The 11,062-nt window shown below is 41.5% G+C and overlaps 1 protein-coding gene across 3 annotated transcripts; it reads left to right on the top strand.

The window, feature by feature from the left end:
• Positions 1–1,397: 1,397 nt before the first annotated feature.
• On the top strand, positions 1,398–4,903 carry aar2 (AAR2 splicing factor). 3 transcript variants are annotated; one of them, XM_067592463.1, is made up of 4 exons: positions 1,398–1,504; positions 1,767–2,542; positions 2,673–2,902; positions 3,819–4,903. In XM_067592463.1, the coding sequence occupies exons 2-4, from the start codon at positions 1,774–1,776 to the stop codon at positions 3,984–3,986; spliced, it is 1,167 nt and encodes a 388-aa protein (XP_067448564.1). In that variant the 5' UTR covers positions 1,398–1,504; positions 1,767–1,773; the 3' UTR covers positions 3,987–4,903. The 3 variants fall into 3 exon arrangements, with proteins under 3 accessions (XP_067448564.1, XP_067448563.1, XP_067448565.1); XM_067592462.1 differs by having other exon boundaries at positions 1,406–1,504; positions 1,716–2,542; XM_067592464.1 differs by having other exon boundaries at positions 1,415–1,504; positions 1,748–2,542.
• Positions 4,904–11,062: the final 6,159 nt, after the last annotated feature.

The following is an 11,062-nucleotide window of genomic DNA, read 5'->3' as shown; positions in this document are numbered from 1 at the left end:
TAAAAATTTTGCTGCATAACATTGCTTTTATCCTTGCTGAATGCTTTCAGGGGAAGAAAGCCACTTGTTCATCTGTCCAGAAAATACGAGGGAAGAAGAGAAAGAGGATCAGGTTCATCAAAGTTATCAAGGCACTGGTCACATGTTGGCAGAAACTTCAGAGCGTCTATATGCTCACAAAGTAGGAAACCTTGAGTCTTCCCAATTCCTGTAAACCTGTGCCATGTCCTCATGAAGATACCAGGTGAATTTCAGAAAGTTCACTCCATCAAACAGAGAATATTACATGACCAATTACTCGATATATATACAGTAGATGGCTGTTTTTTTTCAAATGCAATGTCATGAATGTTTACTGTTTCCAAGTTCTCAGTGTTTTGTGTATTAAAACTATACAGGATGTCGCATGTCAGCGTGTCTCCTTGTTTTATAAAATAGTTTTATAGTAACCATAGATAAGCTAATAATATCCACAATTCATTTAAGTAATTTCAGAATATGCACAGTTTCCAAGGCCTCTCTTGTTGTAACAACCATTTGTTTTTTATGTTTGTAAGCCATATGCTATCATAGCCGTGAAATATTCTTCTGTCATTTGGAGCATCTGGAGTATATGCCATATAATAAAACTAACTTTTTTAAATGTCTGATTTATACTTATCTGAGGTGTTGATACTGTATATTATTATTAGCCCAATAGTGGTGGAGGTTGTTGTGTAAGTGTTGTATCAATATATCTTTTAACAATACTTTTTTATTCTGAAGATGTTTTTTTAAAAACATCTTTATTAGTAGAATCTATATACAACAACCACACAGATTAACAAGAAAAGACAAAAAAGTAATCAGTAATACAAAGTATGAATAACTAAGTAAATAAATATTAACACAATATATATTAATAAATAATAATAACGTTAGACGTTACGTTTGGCAGTACAATTTCCATGTGTTTCAGACACTTGATCTCTACTGGTTAGTGCCTTCGAGGAAACCCTATAATAACATAATTTAAAAACTTTTAATTTTTTTTATGTAGATCAATTTACCCAATAGAATAATCGTAATTATTATATCTTTTGAATTGAGAGTATAATTGTACTCAAAGAAATCAACAATATCATCAGTACACCACCTTGGTAAAGCCCATATTAGTGATGGACGCGGAACTTTTCGAATACAGCACAGTTTCTGTCCGGAGCTAAAAATATGTGGTAAAAAGGCCATCCATGCCTTAATTATCCCCCGCCCTCCCACCCGCATTCCGCGAAGACCCGCCCTACTCTGCCTCTGATTGGCTTATTTTCGTTGTCTTCGTTGGTAAGATTGGTTAGGTTTAGTCATGAGGACCGCGATTGGCTGGATTAGGATAAGAATATCATGGTCAGAACCAATCAGAGGTAGAGTAGGGGCGGGTCTTCGCAGAATGCGGAAAAGTAAAAAATAACACGACTAAACGACGTCTCAACGAACGATGCGAAACATCAACAACTAATAACACAAGGTATTGTTTCCATAAACGTGAAATACTGTTAACACCTTTATAGAAAAGTACATTTAAAAAGCGGCTTATTTAATTATCTTATTTCGATAGCATAAAAAGTTGCTGTGATAACTGTCTGACGGACATAATTTGAGGAAATTCTGTAGAATATTCTGAGTAAGAAAAACTACCCTAATAGTGGAAAGTGGAGTTTAGTTTTTGCGTTATCTAGTCTCTCTCAGTAGGCGAGTTTAAGTCAAGTAGTACTTGTGCTCCCGGGCAGAGGAGACATGGCCAGCAGCAGCAGCTCTGTGGACATGGATCCAGATGTTGCTCGGAGGCTGTTTGAAGAGGGAGCTACCCTGGTGCTGCTGGGGGTCCCTCAGGGTACAGAGCTGGGGATTGACTGCAAGAGTTGGCAGGTTGGTCCCCGCTTCAGAGGTGTGAAGATGATCCCTCCAGGCCTGCACTTCCTCAACTACTGCTCGGTTAACTCACCGAGCTGTGGAGGAGAAATCGGCCCAAAGACAGGCCTCTTCCTCACTCTTAAACCTAGAGAGATCCTGTTGGCTAACTGGGATCCCAAAGAGGAAGATCTGGACTTCTCAGCCTCCCAGAATGAAGAGGAGGTGAGCAGGATCAGGGAGAATCTGCAAGATCTGGATCCATACCTTGGGCCCTATCCCTACGAGGTGATGAGGAAATGGGTGTCCCTGACTGACCGTCTGTGTGAAGAGGTGGCCAATAACTTGCAGCCTCTCTCAGGCCGAATATGTGCCTTCAGTGATGTCATTCCTGAGCTTCAGTTAAGACACACCAAGGACAGGGCAGAGCAGCCGAGGAACGACACAGCCTGCCAGAGCATGAGAGAGGGACTCAACAGGCTCCCCAAGATGAAGCAGAGGGAGGGGACGGAGTTGCGCTTCTCTGTTATCCCCGAGAAGACCTACCCTCCTGGGGCTACACCAGCCGAGATCACCCAGTACAGCATGGACCTCAGCTACACCCTGGAGACTGTGCTGGAGAAGAACCACGGGCTGCAGCCTCTCAACCTGCTAGGTGAGTGCCTGTTATGTGTTCAGGGATAGATACAGAATGCGTTAAATACACAAACATTAAGGCATCAAAATAACACACAGTTACATGTTATATGTTAAAAACAACCTTCATTTTCTCTGTCCTCTCTCAGGTGAGCTGCAGTTTGCCTTTGTGTGTTTCCTGATCGGAGATGTGTACGAGGGCTTTGAGCACTGGAAGAAACTTCTGGCTCTTCTGTGTCGATCCGAGGCGGCCATGCGGAAGCGCAAGGAACTCTACCTGGGGCTCATCGCTGTGCTCTACCACCAGCTCGGAGAAATCCCTCCTGACTTCTTTGTGGACATCGTGTCTCAGAACAACTTCCTCACCTCCACACTGCAGGTAGACGCGCAACTTCAGCGTCCCATATGTATTGGGGAAAACATAATCTTTAAGAACTTAAAGTACATTCAAATGAAATAAACAATGATGTATTATCTGTCAGCATTATCAGGATGCATGACAGCATCTCGTGGTCTAAATAACATATTTTAAATGGAAGTACAGCAATTTATAGTGTCCACCAAATTTTTATTGTCATTTCCTAGTAGTTCAAAGGGTCGGAGCTCTTTAATTGATCAATTATCTCAGAGAATCGAGGTGGTTCTTACTGTCTCAGTTTTCTCAGATTGACCCATATTTGATGCTACTCTTTGGCATAGGAGTAAATAGTTTTATTAATTATCTTAAGCCTGGAAAGTAATCTTCTCTCCACCAGGAAAGAACTGGAGAGCTGTCCTAACCTGTTAGGACTTCCTAGAAGGTCATGAAAAATATAAACAGACACTCCAATAGATGTGGACATGTAGAATATACAACTTTTGATATAAAGTAGCAACAAGCTTTATGAAGACATTGACTGATTTCATTTGGATGCAATCACTCTATTTTATGACAGAAACTGAGTTTCAGTACTCTCCTGAAAGAGTTTTTACATTACAAGTTTAATTAGCAACAAGGAAAATTTCCACAGCAAAAAATGGTGTGTTTTCTCCACCTTTCTAAAGGTCAAAAGTTTCTGATATGATAAAAAAGATTTTATATAAACTCATCTCCTCAGAACAGGCTAGAGGATACGGATGTGTGTCAAGTATATTGACCACTTGATACATATACATGCATTCATGATCCTGGATGTTGTGGCTCAATTGTCCGAGTGGTGTGACATAGACATCAGTGTCAAAGCATCACCTTAAATTATTGTTTTGCCATGATTGTTCACATTTACGATTACATTGTTTGATTTATTCTCTCACAGGACTTTTTCCAGTTTGCCATCGGCCCTGGAGTAGACGGCACACTCCGCAAGAGAGCAGAGAAGTTCAAAGCACACCTGACCAAGAAGTTTCGATGGGATTTTGAGGCAGACTTGGACGACTGTGAGCCTGTAGTGGTTGAGCTGCCTGAAGGTGTAACAGTGGACTGAAATTGCTCTACTGTGGACTTACATACATGAACCATAAGCAGGGAACAGGACTGAAGGAGATCAGAGAAGATGACCAGATCCAAACGTTCTCAGAAGGCTCGAGGAAACAAGAACACTCGGCCACTCCGCTGCTACAGTCCTCCAAATGACCACACACTCTTGGTGTCAATACATTAATAGCTTTCTAGCAGTATGTATTGACAGTATGTGTCCTCAACACATACTGTTTGGGTTGAAAAATGTCTTCTTGTACATTTACACAATTTGTACACTGTTAAAAAGAAAGCAACCCTAAGTGTTAGTCATGACAGGGCTGCAGTATACTACATGGCAGTGGCGCCCTCTGGTGGTGGGTTCCTGTAAGCTCAGCAAGCAAGTTCTCTTTGCTTTGCAGTTATAGTCACATTGCATCACATTTATTACTAAAATCAGTTGGTCCCCAAATATTTTTTTACTTCAATTTAGTCAGGCTTCTTCAGTTCTTCAATTAGTGGCTATGCTAAAAATTATGAACAGTGTACACAGACCCGTTATCCTCATCAGTGAATGAGAACTCAATAGTTCACCAGATTTGCCTCATAATAACTGTATAGATGAAGGAACTCTAATTATAAATGTAATATCTTTATAAGAATTCTCGATATACACGATTTTGCTACAAGAAAACAAAAGTATAGTATTGTGTGACTGCAGTGATTCTATACCTCATTTATTAAAAATGAATAATGCTGAATGTTGATGAATCCTTTTTGTTGCCACACTGTTTGGAAAATGTCAAAGTCGTGGTTCTTCATGTTAAATTAGTCAAACATAAAGACCATGTCTATTTTCCTCAAAACATTTTTACAGAATTTTACTGTTCTATGATTTAAAATAATAAAAGTTCCCTCTAATAAATGCAAAGCTTTTGGTACAAAGTCTGCAGTGCTTTCTGTTATCATTTATCATTTATGTATGTGTTATACCAGTAAGTAGTCATCTCTTTCTCATCCACCAGATGGCGTTGGTGGGCTTTTTGTGAACACACATAACTTATTGTATCCTCCTCAGCATTTTCATTGTTTATGAAAAAATGTGCGTTGACACAACATGAAAAGCTGCTGTTTTCAGTGCTGGGAAGAGCTAGGTGCTTGTTGCCATTGGCACCTTGACAAAACTGTCAGAACGGAAATCATCCCTAAACTTTCTCTGATCTCAATCTTTTCTGGTGTGAGGCAGCTGCAGTGAAAGCTTGAGCCACAATACAAGCTGAGAAGATTTGCGAGTAGTAGGTGTGGGGTTCACACAGAGCAGCTACATCAAATGGATGACAATTACACGCAATTTATTAGCTGTGCATGTGTGTGGTCCAGGTACTCTTCACGTTGTGGGGATTGGCCTCCCTTATGAGGACAGAAAGCAAGCCCCCTTCATCTAAATCATTAATTTTAGGGTGAAAACTTGACTTAAAGTTAAAATTAGTTTAGCGTTATGTTAAGGTTAGGATAAGTCTCCAGGAAATGAATGTAAGTCAATGTAATGTCCTCTGAAGTGATGGAAACATGACTGTGTGTGTGTGTGTGTGCCTTGTTTGACTGTGATGGATGGGACAGGCCTTGTGTTAGCCTGTTGGTCCATCAATCTATTCCCGTGTTAATTTCTCCTCTGCCCCTCCTGAATCTTCTGCCTCTCCAGCTGGACTCCTCTGCTTTGACATGCCCTGGCTCCATGAACCCATCTATAATCATAAAGCTGCTGTGAAAAGGACCAAAGCTGTCTAATGTAATTATCTGAATCAATAGAGTCTGGGCCTGTTGATGGAGCTCCAAATGCCAATACAAGAAATCCTTTCTCTTTCCAGAAGACAGATGGTATTGTGAAATGGATGGTAATGCTAGGCTTTATAACGAGAGCTCCCCCTTTGAAAATTTACGCACATCTTAAAAGAAGATCAGTTCTGTATTTGTGGTCCACTCTGAGACCAACTGGGGCCCTGAGCTGGTTGTTATTTTCCTTTTTGAATGCAATTAGATGGAGAAAATGGCTTGGAACACGTGGTGGAAACTTATCAGCACAACATGGAAGGAAATGTCCGCCAATTATTTGTAGATTCATTTTCCTCTCCGGGGATGAAATACATTGTTAATAAAGACGCTCTCAGAAATGACACTGTTGGGACGTCCTTGGCAAACCAGCCCCCACCATTAGTGCTGGAATTACAGTGTAAAGCAAGTCAGCGGACCGCTCATTGTCCTGCTTGTCTGCACCGCATGCACCCTGTCACCCTCACAAAACGCTCTCCTGCCATGTTTCTGGTATGGCAACCATTTTCTTTTTAATCTCTCTTATTTGTTTCGTTTGGTGCGGCCACCCCTAGGGTCTGAAGCACGCTGGGAAACGGGCAGCGTTGATTGTGCAGAACCTCAAAGCCTAGCAGGCCCTGTCAGTCACGGTGGAGCTTTCTCTCCATTAGATGTGAGCTGGCCATTTCCATGGGGCTTACAAGCTGCTCACCCTGCCAGTGTAAACACAGGCCCCTCTGTTTCTTTCTCAGCCACTCACCCGCTCTCCTCCACCCTCACAACAGCAGAGAGGATGGATGTTGGTGTGTGTGACTTCTTGACCGAGCACTGACTCTTATTTTAATATTAATTATTTTGGATTGAACAAATCAGGTGTTTGATCATGTGTGTATAGAGTTAGTTAATTATTAATTGACCCAGTGGTTTCTGACCACTCGTGCATCCGCAAAAAATGGGTAAAATTGATCGATTTCATTGTCCAAATGGAGTGGTGGAAAATCAGTGGAAATCTTTCCGTTAAATGGGAAATGTGTATGGATATCAACAGCCAGAGATTCAGTGCCATTTTTTGCTGTTTTTAAATCGCTCTCTTGTCATTTCTCTCCCTATTTCCTAACAGATGAATTCAGTCATCCACTGAAGAGAAATCTGTTTCTTTCTATGAGCACTTTGATGTATGGCAAGATGCATAATTAGAACGAATAGCTTGTCAAAAAGTGGGCTTTTGGTAATTACCCGTGTCCCAAGATTAGATGTGGGGAAATATGTTGGTACAGGAGTGGAAAGAGTGTTTACTCTCTGTTCTTTTATCACTGTTCTCCAGAGATTTCATTGGCAAAAGTATATTTACAAACCTCTGGCAGTGTATTTCAGTTTGAGGTGAAGTTAACAGGTCAAACTGCTTATGAAGAGCAATAATATATGAATATTTCAAGATAAAAGTTATGACTTGTTCACATAAACTGAATATGATGACAGGGAAAGTTTGTACTTGTGTATTTATGGTGTGGATTCTTTTCCCTGTCCACACGTATTAATTTCTAGTTCCTACTATCTCTCATCTTCTTGTCTCTGAGTTTTCACTCTGCCTCTTAAGTGTGTGTTGATGACCAGGCTGCGATTCCTCTGTATTCCCTCACTGCTGCAGCACCAGCGGGGCTTCACATGTCTGACTCGCATGACCCAAATGTGAGGCAGGCACGTGTACATTTTCCCAGGACGTGTATATGAGTGTGCAGTGTGGGCTCGTGCACATTTTGAGATTTGGTGCCCAGACATATGGACAGGGGAAGGTGTGGGGGGGAGGGGGGTACTAAAAGTGGGGATGGGCGAGGTTAAAAATCCCTCCTGGAAATTTCATACACACCAGGGGAGAGCGAGAGTGTGTGCGAGTGTGTGAACAATATGTTCTGTTATAGTGATCTGCTGAAGTGATTAAAGGCAGGAGCTAAAAACAAGGCGGTAGACCTTTGAGGTCTGGTCAGCAGGCATGTGTGTGTCAGTGTCTGCCTTTCTGATCATGTACAGCATAAGGACACGACAGCTGGCCAATAAATTTCCCAGGCTAACTATCCGAAGTTGTAGAGGTGAAACAAGTACAGCCTGTGATTAGCACACACGCAGACACCGCAGCACAACAGAGGAAGAGATAACCCCCACTGTCATGTCTCACTGTTGTCAGAGCACTCATAAAAGTGTCTGAGCCTGTGCTGTATATCTTCCTTGAGAGCTTAACTTAACACTGGACAAGTCATTTTTAATCAAGCGCCGGTTTAGACAAACCACAGTAAAGAGCCTTTCCTGTTCCCTATTCCCAGTTTACAGTCCATCAGATATCTTTCACTCTCTCCCCCACCTGCCCATCAGATGAATGATCTCTGACTTCCATTTTTAGTGTGTGTGTGTGTGTGTGTGTGTGTGTGTGTTGTCTTTGGCTATGGCACTCAGAGCATGAACTCTGGCAAACCATGTCACACCAGAAAGGATTTGAATACCCCTGCACCCCAAATACACACACATACACACACACACGCACAATCTTTATCTTTTGCTCACTTTCTCTTCCTCCCTCTATTTTTCTTGTGTGTCTGTGTGTGTGTCTGTGTGTGTGTGTGTGTGAAGGTTTTTTGGGGGTGAAAGCAGACCCCTCCTGGTAGCCCCACACCCAGGGGAGAACCCGTTGAATGGTTAAAGGCTGGAGAGGAAGGGCAGGGAGGGAAACCCTGAGCAGACTGGGCCTTTCAGATGGCGCTCTGAAGAGGATGAAAACATTCATCACTTTCTGTTTTCTACTGGGTATTAAAGTTCTTCCTGTTTTCTTATGTCCCTTTTCTGCTTTCTATCATTTTTTTTTGTATTTTCTCTTTGTCTCATTTCTCTTCCCCCCCCTCTGCAGCCTGCACTAACACCTTCCACCTTTTGAATAATTCAGAGATTTCTGATGCATTATTCAGACTTTTCTCACACATACACGCAGCTTTTGTCTGCTTTGATTTTTTTCCCTTAATGTTAAAATACAGAAAACTCTCCTTTGTCTATATATGCCCCAAGGGAACCCTCCCCCCTACCTGCCTTCTCTCCTGCCTCCAAAACGTCAGATATGGAATATGTTGTCAGCAGGTATAAATATTTCCACCATGGAAAGAAAGATTCAAGGATTTAACACAGAGTGGTATTTTCCTATAAGTAAATAGCTTTTTAATAGCTTTTTCCCCAAAGTGAATGCAAGCACTGCGGGGCATGCAAATGTGCACACAAGGTTTTACACTATACTTTAAATTACTGCTAAATGTAGGGCTGCTGCAGCTAAGGTGGTAGAGCAGGACACTGAACCCCAAATTGCCCCTGATGTTTATGAATATGGAGAAGAAATTGGGTTGTTTTGGACAAAAACATCTGCAAAATGAAGTAATACTCAGTGAGTTTGAATCCCATGTTTGTGTTAGATGCTGAGCTCACTATCCTGTAAAGCAGTGGCTCTGAACTTTTTTGGCTTGGGACCACTTAAAACAAAATATTATATTACATTAGATTGTCCAAAATGACTCACAATAACCCAATTCAAAATCAAAAGGAGCAAAAGCTAGATATCAAAATTCCCTACAGAATAGACCAGATCTTCCAATTTAAACTACCAAACAGTTCATTTGACCACACTACAGCTAAAAGCATGTAAGAGAACTATAATGCAAGTACTTTAGAACTTTTTTTTAAAAGAAATGGAATGGGAGTAAGTGCTAGTATGGGGGTGTTGAAGAGTAAAGGATGGGTTTTCAGCTTGTGGCAAAAGATGGGCAGTGATTCAAAATGTGATGAATGTTGCCCCTCAACATCGGTTGCAAACATCTACCAGCTGTGACCAGTTCAACCAAGGACTGATTTTTTTCCCCAAAGTAGTATACCCTGTGTTTCTGAATTCTTCTTCTGTTACTCATCTTGTGACACCTCAAATTTGTCTCATGACCCATTGTGGCTATCCTGAGCCACTGCTGTGGCTGCTTTGCTTTGGCTTGTGCTGGGTGTGACAGTTTTAATCTTGACCTTGAAAACAGTAATTTAGCTTAATAATCTTAACTCAAGTTTCAATTACAACTTTTTTCTGGAGCTTTCAACCACATCTCACTGTCTTCATCAATGCATTGAGTTTTCTTAGTGCTATGGATATTGTTAGTATTTTGACAATGAGCTCTTTATCTGTATTTGGTTACCTTCAGATGCTTTTGTTCAAAGTAAAAAAAAACAACAACTCTACTCGCTAATGAAGACTGTGAGATGTGGTTGAAAGCTCTGGAAAAAGTAGATGCCACTGTAATTGAATGTAAATGTAAATCAAATGCTTTTAAAGTTCAAGCTCTCCCTCTGTTTGCTGATACCCCACTTCTGATTCAGCTATTCTTCTTTGTCACTTTGTTTTTTTCACTTTTTCCTGTTTTTGCCGTCCCTCCTTTACAACCTCCCTGACTCTGCTCTCTCTCAGAGGGCAGTGCAGGTGTGTATAGTCCACCCTCATTAATCATGTTGGCTCATTCTGAAAGGCCCGGGATTTGTTTTGTGACACAGGGAGCTTTTAAAAAGCCTCAGAAAAATCCCTACCTCCCGTTTTATTCCCGCATCTCTTTAATACAACAGTAAATCTCTGCCTCTTCCTGTCTCCTTTGTGTACTTTTTTTTCCTATCCCACTCTTTCCTACCGTATTCCACTTCCTCCATCCCTCTGCTTCTCTCTGTCCAGGCTCAAGTTGAGTTATGGGACCGTCATCCAGAGTAGCAGAGCAGGGAGAGTCGGGTTTGATCTGTTATCAGTATTTTCTATGTTGCTGTCCCTTCTCCATTATTCTGTGCTTCCACTCTCCCCAAAATTCACTGTTAATCATTAGCAGACCCAAAAAGAAACATCAATTCTCATCAGGGTATGTTTATTAGAGATATTAAGTAAATAACTCTTAATTACCATTTTCTTTAAAGTCTTTCCCTCCTTCTCTTTGGCTTGAACTCTCCCTCAGTGTTGCTGGCCAGAATCCCAGACTCATCTCAGCTGATCGTCACTAATCTGAGCCCTAGCTGTCTCCTGTCCTATCTTGCTGCTGTCATCACTGCATTTAAATCTGTCTAATTGGACAGACTTCTGTCAGTGTGTGTGAGTGCATGTGTGTCTGTGTCCGTGTTGTGGCCCGGCTTACTGGAGCCAGGTGGCCACGTGTTTGGCTCACAGGAGGCCATTTTTCTATCTATGTTAAACCACAGGCAATAAACACAGCCATGTGATGCACACAGAGCAAGGTTTGATGCCAAAGA

The sequence above is a fragment of the Thunnus thynnus genome, chromosome 6 (assembly GCF_963924715.1).
Source record: "Thunnus thynnus chromosome 6, fThuThy2.1, whole genome shotgun sequence".
Lineage (NCBI taxonomy): Eukaryota > Metazoa > Chordata > Actinopteri > Scombriformes > Scombridae > Thunnus > Thunnus thynnus.
This window is presented reverse-complemented; position numbering and strand designations above follow the sequence as displayed.